General features: G+C 43.6%; 1 protein-coding gene across 2 annotated transcripts in view; it reads right to left on the bottom strand.

The window, feature by feature from the left end:
* Positions 1 to 19,718, bottom strand: part of RAB3B (RAB3B, member RAS oncogene family) — an 82,447-nt gene that overhangs the window by 9,110 nt on the left and 53,619 nt on the right. For both annotated transcript variants that reach the window (XM_056532251.1, XM_056532249.1), the window contains exons 3-4: positions 6,148 to 6,266; positions 3,223 to 3,347 (exon numbers count right to left, since the gene is read on the bottom strand). In XM_056532251.1, the coding sequence (XP_056388226.1) occupies positions 3,223 to 3,347; positions 6,148 to 6,266 (244 nt within the window). The remainder of the gene's footprint in view (positions 1 to 3,222; positions 3,348 to 6,147; positions 6,267 to 19,718) is intronic.

The following is a 19,718-nucleotide window of genomic DNA, read 5'->3' as shown; positions in this document are numbered from 1 at the left end:
AAACCTATCCTGCTCTGGACAGTTCCTAAAATGGAAAGAGGTGTCAGCAGAGAGCACTGTGGTCATGCAGAAAGGAAATTCAAAAAGAAAAGAACTTCCTGTGGTTAATAACAACAGCTGATAAGTACTGGAAGGGTTAAGGGTTAAGTAATTTACAAATCTGTTTAACTTTCTGGTACCAGTTGATTACAAAAAAAAAAAAAAAAATGTTTTCCAGTGGAGTACTGCTTTCAGGGGTGTAGGGCCCTCTGTCACACAAGAAAACACAGTATTCTAAATAGCACCAGGTGGGCGCAGGGCCTGCTACAGACTTTTTGGGGCCCATAAGCTACAAGTTACATCCATAACAGTTATTAATCTGTATGCCCCAACACAGGGCCTCTACAACTCAAAAAAATAGAATATCGTGCAAAAGTTTATTTCTTTCAGTAATGCAACTTAAAAGGTGAAACTAATATATGAGAGAGACTCATTACATGCAAAGCAAGATGGTTCATGCTGTGATTTGTCATAATTTGCTATGATTATGGCTTATAGCTCAGGAAAACCCCAAATCCCCAATATATTAAATGATTTGGGGAGCCCTGTCATCTGCTGGTGTTGGTCACTGTGCTACATTAAAGGGTCACTCTCATTAAAATACATTTTTGCTATTGCACTCCTTATGGTAAATAAAAAATATTTCTAATATACTTTGTTTTAAAAAAATGAAGTTTTCTATGTTTTATTTCTGCTCAAAAAAAGCTCAAGAGCTCATTTCCCCATCTTATACACAGACTTAGGACCGAGGTCCAAACACAGGAAGTGCAGCCTGAAGTGCTGAGGGGGGTGTGTCCAGCCTCATCCAATCATAGCTCCTCTCACACTTAACTGCCATATGCTGTTGGTTAGACACTCCCCCCCCCCCTCAGCACTCCAGGCTGCACTTTCTGTGTTTGAACCTCGGTCCTAAGTCTGTGTATAATTTAGGGGAAAATGTGCTCTTGAGCTTTTTTAAGCACAAATAAAACATAGAAAACTTCTTTTTTTTAAACCAAAGAATATTAGAAATCTTTTTTATTTCCCATAAGGAGTGCAATAGCAAAAATTAGTTTTAATGAGAGTGCCCATTTAAGTCCATGGTCAACGCATCCGTCTACCTGGAGATTTTGGAGCACTTTATGCTTCCTTCCGCAGACGAGTTGCATTACTGAAATAAATGCACTTTTGCACAAAATTCACTTGTACATCTAACCAATACCATATCTTTATGCATATACTTCGTATATTATTATCAGTTGCGTCTCACTTTCACAGATGTTTTTCTAGGCTACTGGCACAGAAATAGCCGCAGCAGATCTAGGCTTTTGCTCTTCCTCCTTATTCTCCTCCTTCCTTAGCCTAGCATTTAGTATGGGCATGAGATGTGTACAGAATATTTATCCATATTTAGGATAGTACACTGCTCAAAAAAATAAAGGGAACACTTAAACAACACAATGTAACTCCAAGTCAATCACACTTCTGTGAAATCACACTGTCCACTCAGGGAGCAACACTGATTGACAATCAATTTCACATACTGTTCTGCAAATGGAACAGACAACAGGTGGCAATTAGCAAGACACCCCCAATAAAGGAGTGGTTCTGCAGGTGATGACCACAGACCACTTCTCAGTTCCTATGCTTCCTGGCTGATGTTTTGGTCACTTTTGAATGCTGGCAGTGCTTTCACTCTAGTGGTAGCATGAGACGGAGTCTACAACCCACACAAGTGGTTCAGGTAGTGCAGCTCATCCAGGATGGCACATCAATGCGAGCTGTGGCAAGAAGGTTTGCTGTGTCTGTCAGCGTAGTATCCAAAGCATGGAGGTGCTACCAGGAGACAGGCCGGTACATCAGGAGGAGAAGTGGAGGAGGCCGTAGGAGGGCAACAACCCAGCAGCAGGACCGCTACCTCCACCTTTGTGCAAGGAGGAGCACTGCCAGAGCCCTGCAAAATGACCTCCAGCCAGCCACAAATGTGCATGTGTCCACTCAAACGGTCAGAAACAGACTCCATGAGGGTGGTATGAGGGCCAGACATCCACAGGTGGGGGTTGTGCTTACAGCCCAACACCGTGCAGGACGTTTGGCATTTGCCAGAGAACACCAAGATTGGCAAATTCAAAGCAGGTTCACACTGAGCACATGTGACAGACGTGACAGAGTCTGGAGACGCTGTGGAGAACGTTCTGCTGCCTGCAACATCCTCCAACATGACCGGTTTGGTGGTGGGTCAGTAATGGTGTGGGGTGGAATTTCTTTGGGGGGTGCCTGCACAGCAGTGGTAGCCTGACTGCCATTAGGTACCGAGATGAGATCCTCAGACCCCTTGTGAGACCATATGCTGGTGCGGTTGGCCCTGGGTTCCTCCTAATGCAAGACAATGCTAGACCTCATGTGGCTGGAGTGTGTCAGCAGTTCCTGCAAGAGGAAGGCATTGATGCTATGGACTGGCCGCCCGTTCCCCAGACCTGAATCCGATTGAGCACATCTGGGACGTCTCGCTCCATCCACCACAGACCGTCCAGGAATTGGCGGATGCTTTAGTCCAGGTCTGGGAGGACATCCCTCAGGAGATCATCCTCCACCTCATCAGGAGCATGCCCAGGCGTTGTAGGGAGGTCATATGGGCACGTGGAGGCCACACACACTTCTGAGCCTCATTTTGACTTGTTTTAAGGACATTACATCAAAGTTGGACCAGCCTGTAGTGTGGTTTTCCACTTTGATTTAGAGTTTGACTCCATATCCAGACCTCCATGGGTTGATAAATTTGATTTCCATTGATAATTTTTGAGCACATTCAACTATGTAAAGACGAAAGTATTTCATACGATTAGTTCATTCATTCAGATCTAGGATGTGTTATCTTAGTGTTCCCTTTATTTTTTGAGCAGTGTGTATTCATCATATTGCAGGGCAATAACAGCTTTTGTCGGAAAGTCCGATCTCCAATAAAGTCAATAAAAAATTCCTAGAAAACTGGCCTAGAGTGTGCCCGAACAAGAAGTCCCACAGACACAAGTACATACACATTTTATATCTCTATAAATATTTGAGAATGATTTTTTATTTTAAATCATACATTGTAAGTTGTGCGTAAAAGCGCCTGCAGACCGTAATGCCACTGCTTCTTCAACAATAATAAAAGGCAATACATTCTATGGCCAGCAGGGGGCACTGCAGTATAGCACATACCAAGTTGATCAGCAAGGTGCTTCCCTTTTTCTGGCGCTATCACCCTCTCATCCTCCATATCGCATTTATTTCCCACCAAAACAACTTGCGCGTTGTCCCAGGAATAGGTCTTGATCTGGGTCGCCCTAATAAAAACAAAAACACACGTATTATAATGGAGGAGAATGGATTTCCTGACAAAATGTATTTGGGGGAGATTTATCAAAACCTGTCCAGAGGCAAAGTTGCTGAGTTGCCCATAGCAACCAATCAGATCGCTTCTTTCATTTTTGAAAAGGCCTGTGAAAAATGAAAGAAGTGATCTGATTGGTTGCTATGGGCAACTTTGTCTCTAGACAGGTTTTGATCAATCTTCCCCAAAGTTCCTTTAGGGTATATTCACACGTACAGTATTCTGCGCAGATTTGATGCACAGGATTTTCTGCTGCAGATTTCAATGTAAACTAAACGACTGAACCCAGCTTCAAATCCTGCACGTGAAATCCTGCGCATCAAATCTGCGCAGAATACTGTAAGTGTGAATAGACCCTTAATATGGTTCTGGTTCTTAGATTTACAGCACAGAACTGCCCCACAATGTATAATACTTAGTATTATATTTTCGGTTATTAAAGAAGTTTTATGAAAGCAGCTTTGCCTCCTGCTGTTGCAGAACTACAACTCCCAACATGCCTGGACAGCCTTTAGCATATTCAGCAAACACTTAGGCTAGGTTCAGACTACGGAATTTCCGCCTGCAATTCCGCTTTGAAATTGCAGGCGGAAATTCCGCTTGCTAAAATGTATAGTGTAGTGAATGGGTTTCCGTTCACAAATTCACACTTCGGAATTTGTGAACGGAAAATCCGCTTGGAAATTTCCGCCTGAAGAATGGCGTTGCTCTTTCTTCAGGCGGAAATACTCGTGGAACATATTGCAGTCTATTGGAGACTGCAGTGTCCGCGCGGTCCTAGCGCCGACCGATTCAGACGGAGAGATTCCGTAGTCTGAACCTAGCCTTAAGCTGACCAAAGGGTTTGTAAAAAGAACTTTCGGCAATGGGTCTGACGTCTGTGACCCCAATAATGCCAAATCTTAGGGCCCTAAATCCTTGTTCTTAGCTAGGGCTTCCAGCCCCTAGAAATAACCAGGCCTGTATTTGTCACTTGGCTAGTGTTTCCCAACGAGGGTGCCTCCAGCTGTTTCAAAACTACAACTCCCAGCATGCCCGGACAGCCGTTGGCTGTCCGGGCATGCTGGGAGTTGTAGTTTTGCAACAGCTGGAGGCTTCCTGGTTGGGAAACAATAAGCTTGCCACTGGTGGGTCCGTGCAGCTGATGCTGCCATGCTGTGGCCTTTTAAAGGCTAGGTTCAGACTACGGAATTTCCGCCTTCAATTCCGCTTTGAAATTGCAGGCGGAAATTCAGCTTGCTAAAATGTATAGTGTAGTCAATGGGTTTACGTTCACAATTTACACGTCGGAATTTGTGAAGCGGAATTTGTGAACGGAAAATCCGCTTTAAAATTTCCGCCTGAAGAATGGCGGTGCTCTTTCTTCAGGCGGAAATGCGTGCGGAACACATTGCAGTCTATTGGAGACTGCGCTGGCCGCACTGGGAATGTCCGGGCGGAAATTTTTTGCCCGGAGATTCCGTAGTCTGAACCTAACCTTAGTCTCCCCCTTTTGGTTGAATTGACATGATGGGTCAGAACAGCTGTGAATTTTACCTGCAGATTTGCAACATGATCATTGTGTTGTGGATTTGTGATTGGATCTCACTTGCTCACACAGAAAGTGGTGATATCACAGTGGGTCTGCATGCGGTTTTTGCTGCGTTATTTGTGACAGATCTGCATGGCAAAATTTCAACACTTGTGGAATCGCCCTAATGGGGGGTATTCAGTCCAAGTGCCTAGGGCAGCAGGAGGTTGTGTGCGGTATTACAACTTGAATCCATTTACCTCAATAAAACTGCAATACCACACCCGACCTGAAAACAGGTGTGGTGCTGTTAACAAAATAAAAATTAAAAAACTCTGTTTAATGTTTTTTTTTCCAGGATTAGTTAAAGGGGTACTCTGCCATAGACATGTTATCCCCTATCTAAAGGATAGGGGATAACATGTCTGATCGCCGGAGTCTGGCCACTGGGGGCCCTCCGCAATCTCAGCTGCGCTACCCCAGTCATCCGGTGCGCGGAGCTAACTCCACACCGTGCCGGATGACTGGCGATCACAGCCGCCACGCCCCCTCCATTTATGTCTATGGGAGGAGGCATGTCAGCTTTGTACTAGCCTCCCATAGACACAAATGGAGGGGGTGTGGCCTGACGTCACGATCACAGAAGCCTGGGGCCGTAACGCCAGCTCAGAAATCGTGGGGGGGGGGGGGGGTCTTAGCAACCGGACCTTCCGTGATCAGACATGTTATCCCCGATCCTTTGGATAGGGGATAACATGTCTAGGGGCGGAGTACCCCTTTAATGGTGAGGCACCCCTGTATTAATACAGCTTTACAAGAAACACACATGACTATGAAATGGCCGAATAAAACAGGTTATTATTATTTTACTGGGAAATGCTCATTAATGGAAGCCCCTCATAGTTCACTGCCCCTTCATGATAAACCAACCCCTGCCTTTATTTTTATTATTTGTAAATTTTCTACCTTGATATTGCTCTGTCTTTTCTGCTCAGTCTCAGTCAGATTCACAGACTGGGAAGGGGCGTTCCCCAGCAGGTGTGACATCATCTGAAATCATACAGGGGAGAACTTCCTCCCTCACACTGCTACACAAAGCCCAGAGCAATTCAGTGTGTGAGATGAGCCATGACTGGCTAAGACTGCACACACACCCCTCAGCATTTCCTGAGTTCTTGTGTGAAAAGGTATTTATTATGCTAATTAAATAAAGGTAATTGAATATGATAATAAGGTCCCCTACCAGTCCTGCACAGCATTATAAGACTCCTCATTGGTGATGTCATACATCAGTATGAACCCCATGGCCCCTCTGTAATAAGCTGTGGTGATGGTCCGGTATCTTTCCTGTCCAGCTGTGTCCTGAGAAGAAATGAAAAAATAAAGATGAATCATCAGATATCACATTATACATGTTCTAAATTTCATTGTGCAATAAGAGGATTTAAAAAAAAAAAAAAAAAAAGTACAGGAGGTTAAGTGAGAATTCACATCCCAGGAACAGATTTGTAGATTTACATATTCCAGAGTGTAACCACTTAAGACTTAAAGAGTACCTCTCATGATCTGGTTAAATTTTATAATCCTCCCAGTTCACTGCCCTCATCATGATAAACCACCCCCTGCATTTATTTTTATTATTTCTTAATTTTCTACCTTGATATTTCTCTGTATTTTCTGCTCAGACTCAGTCAGATTCACAGACTGGGAAGGGGCGTTCCCCAGCAGGCTATGACATCATCTGAAGCCATACAGGGGAGAACTTCCTCCCTCACTCTGCTACACACAGCCCAGAGCAATTCAGTGTGTGAGATGACCCATGACTGGCTAAGACTGCACACACACCCCTCAGCATTTCCTGAGTTCTTTGGACTTCTGCCAGGCCAGAAGAAGTCCAAATGCAAAAGATGGAGGAAAATACATAAGAAAGATTTTTTTATTTACCATAAGGAGTGCAATAGCAAAAAATTGTTTTAATGAGAATGCCCATTTAAAGCAGACCTGTCAGCAGGTTTTAGGGTTTAAGGTAAGGGCAATGCTGTATAGGGCTTTTAACCCTGAATCCATACATACCTCTCATTCGTTAATTGACCCCCTCCAGCACAGAGATATTAGAGATTGAAAAGATGTGCAAATTAGGCTTTGAGGCCCACTGGGCGGCTCCCTCTGCCACAGTTCAGCTTCTTCACCAGTTAGTTGCCCCCCTCTGGTCACCTCCTCTACTCCCCTGACTGGCAGCCACTAGGCTGTATTGTAATTCTAACCTTTACCCTGTCATCTAACAACCGAGGGGAACGCCCAGTGGGCTCCAAAGACTAATTTGCATATATTGTCAAACTCTGATATTGCGGCTTTGGAGGGGTCAACTAATGAGAGGTATGTAGTATGTACCGATTCAGAATCAAAAGCCCTATACAGCCATGCCCCCACCCATCTGCTCAGAGACAACGGAAAATAAGAGCCTTCAGAGGTGAAAAGTGCCTTATAGAAATTATATAATGGTTAAAAATAGTGCTGCTTCCCACAGAGAAACTTATCCTGAAAAGTCACCTGAAATGACACGTAGGCTTTAAAGGGGTACTCCGCTGCTCAGCGTTTGGAAAAAACTGTTCCGAACATGGAGCCGGGAGCTGGTGACGTCATAGCCCCCACCCCCCTCATGACGTCACACCCTGCCACCTCAATGCAAGTCCATGGGAGGGGGCGTGACTGCTGTCACGCCCCTCCCATAGACTTGCATTGAGGGGGCGGGGTCTGACATCATGAGGGGGTGGGACTATGATGTCACGAGCTCCCGGCTCCAGCGTTCGTAACAGTTTGTTCTAAATGCTGAGCAGTGGAGTACCCCTTTAAAAACAGGTTTCCAGACCCTCTACTTATAAAAAAGGGTTGTATCATGAAGACAATCCCTGTACCTATATCATATTAATAACTAATAATATTGATGGCTAAGAATAGGCTATCAAAGTTCTAGGCCTGCAGAACCCCATTAAAGGAGATATCCAGTGCTGAAAAACATATCCTGAGGATAGGGGATAGGTTTCAGTTGGGGGGGTCCGACCGCTGGGAACCCCCCCTCCAATCTCCTGTAAGGGGCCCCGGCGGGAAGGGGGCGTGTTGGCCCCCCCAATACAACTCTATGGCAGAGCCGGAGCGCTCCCTTCGACAATCTCCGGCTCTGCCATAGCAATGTATTGAGGGAGCGTGTCAGTCGCCTCTTCGTGCGGTGGTCGACACCCGCTATCTGGCCAGGAGATCGCAGGGGGCCCCAGCGGTCGGACCCCCCGCGATCTGAAACTTATCCCCTAGGGGATAAGTTTTTCAGCACTGGACTACCCCTTTAAGTTTTATATGATCAATCGAAAAAACTAAATATGATAAAACATAACCAACTAAAAATACAAGATCCAACACAGCCTTCTCTTTGATAAGACGTAAGTACATGGAGATATTAATATGAGCCAAATGATCAGACATTCAGTGTCACTAATCAAAGCTATAAAGAGTCACAAATTACAATAAAATCATTATCAGGATTTCGTCTTTCACTATAAGAGCAGTCTGCTAAGTGCCAATCTGCTCTTTCAGAAGCTGTGAAAGGTCCCTGTGAATTGCTGCGCGGGTCAAGTCGATCTTTGATGGAAAGTCATTTTGCTAATGACCTGATACATTTGCGCAGAGTTATTCCGAATGATTCACGCGGATCCAGTGATTATGAGCGGCAATTAGCCTCCTCGGTAGAACCAGCACGCTCCGCCGGAAGGTTCCAGAATCTTTTCAAACTTTTCCATAGCATCATAATGAGTCTACACGGTGACAGGAGCAGCAAGAGCCAAGGAGGAATATTAGGCTTCTCTACAGCGGTGGGTACACAGCTGATGATTATACTGGGAGTGAACGATATTAATAAATCCCCATCATGGATAACCCAGAAAATAAGACATTACTGCAATATTTTATACGGAAGTAAAACTAATGCGGCACAGTGGGGTTGACCATGTTATACGTGTCCAAAGACTGTTATCAGATCAAGTAGAAAGTTACTCACATATAGTACTTGCCAATAGAACCTGCAAATTTTCCAGGACTGTCCCCAATCTTTAAAGGGGTTGTTCTGTTCACCATCCTTGTTGGAAATCTATAGAATCACAGTTGACTCTGGGGCTGCAACGATTAATCGATATTATTGACTAAAATCGATAATGAAAATTGTTGTCGACGTTTTCAATAATCGATTAATCAGTAGTTAGAGGTCATGGCCTTGGTCATGGGGGGGGGGTCTTAGTAACACAGTATTTCTACTATTTTTGCTATTTTCCCTGCCTTTTAGCCCTCAGTCTGCCCCTATGTCCGCCTCCATCTCCCCTTACCCTCCGATCTCTTTTTGAAGGTGCTTCCAGCCTGCGACATCTGCGGCCTACCTGCAGCACAGAAGAAATGGGTAAGGGTCGGCACTCGAGTCCCTTGGTGGTGCACGTGGAATAAGTGGCAATGGTAGAAAGAACAATCCCGGCACTCACTTTAGTCTTCTGCCAAGTGAAATGTGTTTATTAAAACACGGTGCAAACACAATATGACGCGTTTCGGCCAAAGCCTTTATCAGACTGATATACATCAGCGATGTATGTCAGTCTGATAAAGGCTTTGGCCGAAACGCGTCATATTGTGTTTGCACCGTGTTTTAATAAACACATTTCACTTGGCAGAAGACTAAAGTGAGTGCCGGGATTGTTCTTTCTACCATTGCCTGCAGCACAGAGACCACAGCCTGGAGTGCTGTCTGGAAGCCGGCGCTACCTACTTGTCGCCTCTGGTGACAAAAAGCCTCCAGTCCTGATAGCCCCCCTGTCCAGCCAGAAGCTGACAGATCTTCCTGGTGCAGGAGGACAGCCATCACTACAGTCTGAACTGCTCCTTCTCCCCTGCAGTGAGGCTCCTAGCTTAACCCTTCAGGTGCTGTCTCTTTTCTCCCCATTAATTCTTCAGTTTCTGTCCCTTCGCTTTTATCCTCTGTTAACCCTTTAGGTGCTTACCCCTGTCTCTTCTCCTCATTGACCCTTTAGTTTCTGTCCCTTCACTCTTACCCTCTGTTAACCCTTCAGGGGCTTACCCTTCTCTTTTCCCCTGTTAACTCTTCACAATGCGGTCCCCACTTCTTCCTGCACTCCTGTTTACCCTTCCCTGGTCCCCTAATCCCGTTTTGGGGTTTTTATCTGATTAATCGATTATTTGTACCAATAATTGGCTAATTATTTGATTTTAGAAATAATCGTTAATTGCAGCCCTAGTGGATACCAACTTTTTTTTGTTTCGCATTCTTCAATATAAATGGACGGCTATAGACGCATAGAAGGTGTACGTTTTGCACAGATGTTTGTCTGCATAACACATCACATAGAAAGCCATGTGGTGGAGTGGTCTGCTTGGTATGACAATAAGTGGTTGAGTAGAGCTGAAGATGTCACAGTCAGGACATGCGGCCAAGTCACCGAAGGGTGACCGCAATCTGCATAAACAGGAGACTAACTAATCCTCTAAAGGCAATGGAATCACCAAAGGTTGTAGCTTCTCCTGTTCACGTAAGAACATAGGAGCTGCTGCACTATAGCTGATCCTTAGGTTTTTTAACAGGTTTTGAAACAGCTGGGCACCCTATGGGGTATAACTAAAACAGCACTCAACATTCTGTTTTTATATGGAGAAACAAGTAAGCTCCCCTGCATATGTACACTACAGTACTTTTTGACTCATGTTGCCCCCTTTTATCAGCTACCCGAGGCACAGGGCCTTGTATAAATAATGCCCTGGTCATGTGACAAAACAGATTGTAATTTTCAATAAATGTATTTCATGGCACAAGCAATACAAAAATAATGCTTGTAGTTTCAATTTGTAAAGGGTTTTAAGAGTACAGTAAGACCCAATATCTGCTGAAGACCACCAATGAATGCCTGAAATTGCAGATAGTAGTGAACGCTTTAAAGGGGTATTCCAGGATTTTTTTTTCATTTGACTATGCTGTAAAGTTAGTGTAGTTCATAATATAGTGTCTGTACCTGTGTGTGACGATTTTCTCACAATTCTTTTGTGATATTTATTTTTTACAGCATATAAAATGACTGTTGTCTCAGATTTTTCCCAGCTTGCAATGCGGCCGAGACCTTACTCACTAGTCAGCTGATGACAGGGAGCCTGTCTGCTTCAATGGGTGGAGCGATCGCTTGGTGGGAGAGAGATCAATCTGCAACTAATGCAACAGCTGTAGGCACCCTGATTTAAAACCACAGGTCTTTTGAATGGATGCAGCTCATTTATGTTTCAATGGGTGGGGTGGCTGATGTGTGGGAGGGAGGAAAATGGAATTGTGGGATTTGTAGTCAAAAAAAGAAAACTGAAACAGGAAATACTAGTTCACAAAAAGCTAGCCACAGTGTTATGGTAATCTCACAACATAGCCATTTAGCCCCAAGACAAGTGCAGGTCCTTCCTAAGCATGTTCATTACTGCCTGCCAGGTACGTACTAAAATCACCTTATGGTGGAGAACCCCTTTAAAACAATGCATATGTGATTAGATGAAAATGGTGCTGATACTGATCTTCTATGTATCACAAATATCATCTGCAGCAGTCGAACAATGCTTTTGGCTGGACTATGAAGGTGGGCAGCAGCAAATCCCACAAGACTTTCCATCTCCCTGCATCTACCTGATTGCATTATGCTCATCTCTCTAACTTCACTTCCTTAGTTGGAAAAGCATAGCACAAGTACAGAATAATGACAGGAACCTAGTCTATGAATGGGTATTCTGTACTTGTGCATATCGCTAATGTTATTACATTACAGCCCCACTGACAGATGCCAGAAGTGCTGCTAATGGCTCCTCCCAGCTTGTCAGAGTAGGGGAATGGAACTGCACGTGATCCAATTCTCCTCTGACAAGAAGCATAAGCAAAGTGAAATGCTAATTCACTGAGAAATTACTGTGAATCTATTACACCTGAGAGTCCAATGATGATGTAGGTGGACATGCATTTTAAGCACAAAAAAGGGGACACTACCACAGATAGTAGTAATATATGTTAACAACAAAACATTGTTATGAACATACTAGCTGAGTACCCGGCGTTGCCCGTTTTTTCCTTCCTAATCCTTGTTCTGGAGGAAAATCAACAGAGGAAGCTTTTGACTTCATATCCTGTCCTCATATATTGTTGTCATATCCCAACCCCATATCCCGACCTCCTATCCCGTCCTCCTATCCCGTACTCCTATCCCGTCCTCCTATCCCATCCTCCTATCCCATCCTCCTATCCCATCCTCCTATCCCGACCTCCTATCCCGTCCTCCTATCCCGTCCTCCTATCCCGTCCTCCTATCCCAACCCCATATCCCGACCTCCTATCCCGTCCTCCTATCCCGAACTCCTAACACGTCCTCCTATCCCGTCCTCCTATCTCAACCTCATATTCTGTCCTCCTATCCCTTTTCAGGGGGTGTGGTCTCTGAAAAGGGCGTGTTCCCAACATTTTTACAAAAACCCAGCATATTTACTAAGGTTTTCACATAAAATGTGCTGGATTTGAGCTGAAGAAAACCCGACAGATAAGAGCATGCGTAAAAAAAAAAGCAAAGTGTAGGGAAAGTAGAAAATGTAGGGAAACCTTAGTAAATACCGTGGAAAATAAATTGTAGGGAAATAAAACCCACAAAGAAACCTACACAACACTCTTAGTAAATGAGGGCCATTGAGTTTTATATATATAATAATATATATATATATATATATATATATATATATATGATGCAGATAAGGTCAGGCTGCTCACCACTCTCGCGTTTGCTGCACTATCTCGTGCTGCGGACACCGGTACCGCTCCCGGCTTAGTAGAACTCTCACAGTAAAGAAAACGTCCGGCACTCGAGAAGATGCAGGTAAAACTTGTCAATGGCTTTATTCACACGCTTAGGCAGGACACAATCTGACGCGTTTCGCACCCTCGGGTGCTTAGTCGTAGATAGACATACACTCAATAATGCAGGTTAAAATACACATGAGTTTGGTCACATGACCACATGGATCTTGATTAAAAACAGTTGGTTACAAAACATGGCATTGGGAATCATGATCACATTTGACCGTTCGGAGAGAGTTCACACAAGGATGCAATCAATGCGGCTTTAAATTTCATATTTTAAGTGACATTAAATTTCAAACTTGAATGGTCCAAAGGCTAATCTACCAATACTACCGATATTCATATTGATTTAGGGGTGCATATTTAACCGCAATAAACAATTTAAATTATATCTACACATCAAAATCCGAGATATTTTTGTATATAGATCGATAACCACATGGTGTATATCACACCATGTGAACAACCCCCTATAATTTGCGACAATTCAAAATTTATTATATGTACCGATATTCATATTGGTTTAGAGGTACATTTTTACCGAAATAAGCACTTTAAACTATATCTAAACATCAAAATCTGAGATATTTTTATATATAAATCGATAACCGCATGATGTGCATCACGCCGTGTGAACATCCCCCTATAATTTACAACAATTCAAAATTTATTATATGTGCACAGGAAACGAAGAATGTATATTAAACCGGGGACTAAACTCACGTGATTAATGATAAATTGTATACATCCACCATATTTACTTATTCAATTTATGTACACGTTAACATTAAATCCAATCTTTTATTTAATCCTTGCGGGAATCTTGTTCCCAAAAGGAACATCCAATGTGCCTCTCTATTGTATAATAATAACTAGTATCCTATTCCAGCAGGCACCAGAATAGAAGGGACTCACATAAGGTTGGAGACAAACCAACCAAAAATACAATCGAAAATGAAAACGTAAATTCGAGTAAAGATAGACCACCATTTTTTGTGACCTCATACAGTACTCAATTTGGACAGATTAAGAAAATAATAAATAGATATATTCCGGTATTAGAAATAGACCCAATATTAAGAGACTTATTATCAGAAGGTATTTCTATTGTGTCCAGGAGAGGCCCCACTATTGGAACCAGAGTCTCACCTAGTCTATTTATTAGTCAAAAGGAAAGTGTAATGGACCGGGACTGGTTGAGGAATATAGGTAATCGCAAATGTGGTCATACCAGATGCATCACATGTACACATATGGTGAACACAAATACTGTAACGTCTTGTACAACAAATAGGACATACAATATACACCAATACATCAATTGTAATACTAAATCCATCATATATGTAGCCACATGCATTGCGTGTAATTTGCAATATGTAGGATGCTCGGGGAATTCATTAAAAGTGAGGTTTAGGAAACATATTACGGATGCTAAAAGTAGTTTGACAAACATGTCCATGCTGTCACGTCACTTTAGAGAGTCCCATTCAGGGGACACTACCCATTTACGAGTATTGGGAGTAGAAAAAGTCACCTTAGGACCTAGGGGAGGCGACCTCAGAAAGAAATTATACAATAGAGAGGCACATTGGATGTTCCTTTTGGGAACAAGATTCCCGCAAGGATTAAATAAAAGATTGGATTTAATGTTAACGTGTACATAAATTGAATAAGTAAATATGGTGGATGTATACAATTTATCATTAATCACGTGAGTTTAGTCCCCGGTTTAATATACATTCTTCGTTTCCTGTGCACATATAATAAATTTTGAATTGTCGTAAATTATAGGGGGATGTTCACACGGTGTGATGCACATCATGCGGTTATCGATTTATATATAAAAATATCTCAGATTTTGATGTTTAGATATAGTTTAAAGTGCTTATTTCGGTAAAAATGTACCTCTAAACCAATATGAATATCGGTACATATAATAAATTTTGAATTGTCGCAAATTATAGGGGGTTGTTCACATGGTGTGATATACACCATGTGGTTATCGATCTATATACAAAAATATCTCGGATTTTGATGTGTAGATATAATTTAAATTGTTTATTGCGGTTAAATATGCACCCCTAAATCAATATGAATATCGGTAGTATTGGTAGATTAGCCTTTGGACCATTCAAGTTTGAAATTTAATGTCATTTAAAATATGAAATTTAAAGCCGCATTGATTGCATCCTTGTGTGAACTCTCTCCGAACGGTCAAATGTGATCATGATTCCCAATGCCATGTTTTGTAACCAACTGTTTTTAATCAAGATCCATGTGGTCATGTGACCAAACTCATGTGTATTTTAACCTGCATTATTGAGTGTATGTCTATCTACGACTAAGCACCCGAGGGTGCGAAACGCGTCAGATTGTGTCCTGCCTAAGCGTGTGAATAAAGCCATTGACAAGTTTTACCTGCATCTTCTCGAGTGCCGGACGTTTTCTTTACTGTGAGATATATATATATATATATATATATATATATATATATATATAGACCAATATTTAAATGTCCTACATAGTTAACTAGAATACTTTTGTAGGATATCCACATAAATTTGTAGCTGTTATATATAGGCCCAGATTTATCAATCCTTATGAGGACGGAAAGTGTCTCATGTGCCTATAGCAGTGTTTCCCAACCAGGGTGAATCCAGGTATTGCAAAACTACAACTCCCAGCATGCCTGTACAGCCAAAGGCATGCTTGGATTTGTAGTTTTGCAACACCTGGAGGCACCCTGGTTGGGAAACACTGGTCTATAGTAACCAATCACAGATCAGCTTTCATTAAATTGCTCTGGTAAAATTAAGGCTGAGCGGATATTCGTAACTATGGGCAAATCAGACAGGTTTTGTCCTTAGACAGATTGTAAAAATTCTGGACCATTGTGTGTTGACCAAGGGTCTCATGTGCTGGACTAGCAGCAGCTCCCATATTTTGAACTGGCTTTCATGGTCCCCAAAATTTTATTGCAAATTTTTAGGTATAAGAAACTGTATTGACAGCACTTGCATTATGCACATCCTGGCACATCCCAAACTACTGCACACCCTGGGAATGCACCCAAACTTTTGAACATTTTGGTGGTGCACCTGTGGTGGCCACGGGTGAGGTCTGCAGCCACCGCTACGCTGGGAGTAGCTACTTGGTTCTTGGGGGGTTATGAACCCAGGGTCGGATGGTATTAACCCTTAATGTCACGTGACGCCACTGTAGTCTTGGTATCTCCCGGGGTACTACAGGTCCGGGGAACTCCGTCTCCCCACAGGCTAGCAAGGAAAGAATTGACTCCACACTAGGTTGCAGTTTAACAGAGGCTTTACTAACTTGAAGATAGGTGGTACAATCTCCACAGTCTCTAGAGGACCACACAGCTTGCAGTGCCTGGACTTGATATTGCATATATGCTTGGCTCTTACGGCCGGACTAGGAGTTTTAGGTCTGCGCAATATTAGGCTTCAGATTAAAGTCACTTACTGAAGTGTCGGTAGATTTGTGGCTTTTCGCCGGAAGATAATGAATTGTCCTTTAGGAATTCTCCGATCAAGGCTGAAGTAAAGGCTTGCTATTAGTTGGGGTTACTTCATGCTTTTCTTATCTCTCTCATCTTTGCTCTCACTCCTCTGCGGATTCTCTCTGCTATTCCGAAGCTTCACCTCCTCTGAACTTGCTCGGACCTCCACTCTGTACTCTGAACTCCACACCATTCTTCACAACTCCTCTCCTCCTCTACTCTCCTATTCCCACTCTCCTTCACACAGGAAATGCCACCCCTTATAAGGGAAGGCTAAACTAAAGCCCATTGGCCAGGCAGCTGTGGATCATAGAGTTGTCTGTATCCCCTTTAGGATTTACAATAAAGTTACATACAAGTAATAACATAATACCTTACACAAAAGTTTAGTCTAGCCCTCAGTCCTCCTCTCTCACATACCCTGACTAAGCATGAGGTTGCTAGGTAACATACTTAAAGCTACAGACACCTAATAACGGATTGCTAAGTTATAACAGTACAAATACACATTAGAAATGGTTGAGTCCCTGCAGGGGAGCCCCCAGGACACTGGAGGTCTCAATCTGACAGGGCCTAAAATACCTTGACACAATGTACCTGTACTGGGACACCACACACCCATACTGCTGTACTCCCTGGCAGTGTGTCCAAACTTGTGCACTCCCTGGCAGCACGCCCAAACTGCTACACTCCCTGTCAGTGCACCCAAACTGCTGTACTCCCTGGCAGTGCACCCAAACTGCTGTACTCCCTGGCAGTGCAACCAAACTGCTGTACTCCCTGGCAGTGTGCCCAAACTGCGGTACTCCCTGGCAGTGCGCCCAAACTGCTGTACTCCCTGGCAGTGCGCCCAAACTGCTGTACTCCCTGGCAGTGCTCCCAAACTGCTGTACTCCATGGCAGTGCACCCAAACTGCTACACTCCCTGGAAGTGCGCCAGAACTGCTACCCTCCCTGGCAGTGTACCCAAACTGCTGTACTCCATGGCAGTGCGCCCAAACTGCTTCACTTCCTGGCAGTGCATCCAAACTGCTGTACTCCCTGGCAGTGCTCCCAAACTGCTGTACTCCATGGCAGTGCACCCAAACTGCTACACTCCCTGGAAGTGCGCCAGAACTGCTACCCTCCCTGGCAGTGTACCCAAACTGCTGTACTCCATGGCAGTGCGCCCAAACTGCTTCACTTCCTGGCAGTGCATCCAAACTGCTGTACTCCCTGGCAGTGCACCCAAACTGCTTCACTCCCTGGCAGTGCACCCAAACTGCTTCACTTCCTGGCAGTGCACCCAAACTGCTTCACTTCCTGGCAGTGCACCCAAACTGCTTCACTTCCTGGCAGTGCACCCAAACTGCTTCACTCCGTGGCAGTGCGCCCAAACTTTGTTACCCTTATTCCATTATCGAAAATTTAGCAATAAATTGACTGTAATGATGAGTCAGCATTAGTGGTGAGCACGAATATACGAAATGCAAATTTTTACAGCAAATATCGGCACTTTGCGATTTTGCAAATATTTAGAATATAGCGATATATATTCGTAATGACAAATATTCGTTTTTTTGCACAGTAGACGTCACAACAATGATGTGTACTATGTAAAAAAAAAAGTGATCATCCCTCCCTGCTTCCAGCTTGTGGTCCAAAGAAGGCTCCAATATTATTTACTGTGTGAGTCGGTGTGGAGCGCGAATATTTCGTATATGCGAATATGCAAATATTCACGAATATCGGCACTTCCAGGCAATTCGGCACTTCCAGGACACTGATCCCTGCCTTCTTTTAGGTGAAAGATATAATCGCGCATGCGCACTATGCGAATTTCATTACGAATTTTCGCATGGAAAAAAAAAAGGGAATGAACATAGGACGAATATTTTCGTCCATATATTTGCAAAATATTGCAAATTCGAATATGACCTCTGCCGCTCATCACTAGTCACCATTAGAAGAAATATGATACATTTTAGTTGGGTCCCTGCGGAGGTTGTGCTATTTGAGTTCACCAAACAGAACAAGTACACAGGGCAGGAGGTCTCTATACTTTTGCACATATAGCAATATACAGGGTGGGCCATTTATATGGATACACCTTAATAAAATGGGAATGGTTGGTGATATTAACTTCCTGTTTGTGGCACATTAGTATATGTGAGGGGGGAAACTTTTCAAGATGTGTGGTGACCATGGCGGCCATTTTGAAGTCAGCCATTTTGAATCCAACTTTTGTTTTTTCAATAGGAAGAGGATCATGTGACACATCAAACTTATTGGGAATTTCACAAGAAAAACAATTATGTGCTTGGTTTTAACGTAACTTTATTCTTTCATGAGTTATTTACAAGTTTCTGACCACTTATAAAATGTGTTCAATGTGCTGCCCATTGTGTTGGATTGTCAATGCAACCCTCTTCTCCCACTCTTCACACACTGATAGCAACACCGCAGGAGAAATGCTAGCACAGGCTTCCAGTATCTGTATACACTGCTATATACTACTATATACACCGCAGGAGAAATGCTAGCACAGGCTTCCAGTATCCGTATACACTGCTATATACTACTATATACACCGCAGGAGAAATGCTAGCACAGGCTTCCAGTATCCGTATACACTGCTATATACTACTATATACACCGCAGGAGAAATGCTAGCACAGGCTTCCAGTATCCGTATACACTGCTATATACTACTATATACACCGCAGGAGAAATGCTAGCACAGGCTTCCAGTATCCGTATACACTGCTATATACTACTATATACACCGTAGGAGAAATGCTAGCACAGGCTTCCAGTATCCATAGTTTCAGATAGAGCTGGGCGGTATGACCAAATATGTGTATCATGGTATTTTTGTAACTTATGGCGGTTCCACAGTATATAACGGTATTTCTTTCACCCCCCCCCTCATGTGACCCGCGAGCGCTGTTCTGCTCCCCCCCCCCCCAAAATCATGTTACCCACCAGCGCTGTTCTGCTCCCCCCCAATTATCAGCCCAGCAGGGTACTACTCACATATGTCACCTGCAAGCACTGCCCTCCTCCTCTTTGTTGCGGGCCGCCTGCGCTGGAACTCTATACTGTACGCCAGTGGTCTCCAACCTGCGGACCTCCAGGTGTTGCAAGACTACAATTCCCAGCATGACCGGACAACCAACAGCTGTCCAGGCATGCTGGGAGTTGTAGTTTTGCAACAGCTGGAGGTCCGCAGGTTGAAGACCACTGCTGTATGCTGTATGCCTATGCCCGGGCTGCAAAAGATAAAGAAAATAAACTTTAACTTACCTACGTCAGCCTTACGCTGGGGACAGGAACGTCGGACAGCCGTCAGCCTATCAACGGCCGGAGCGATGTCCCGCCCCGGCCAGTGATA

The sequence above is a fragment of the Hyla sarda genome, chromosome 7, assembly GCF_029499605.1.
Source record: "Hyla sarda isolate aHylSar1 chromosome 7, aHylSar1.hap1, whole genome shotgun sequence".
NCBI classification, from domain to species: Eukaryota; Metazoa; Chordata; class Amphibia; order Anura; family Hylidae; genus Hyla; species Hyla sarda.
The sequence above is the reverse complement of the archived record's forward strand: the minus strand, read 5'-3'. Positions and strand labels throughout refer to the sequence as shown.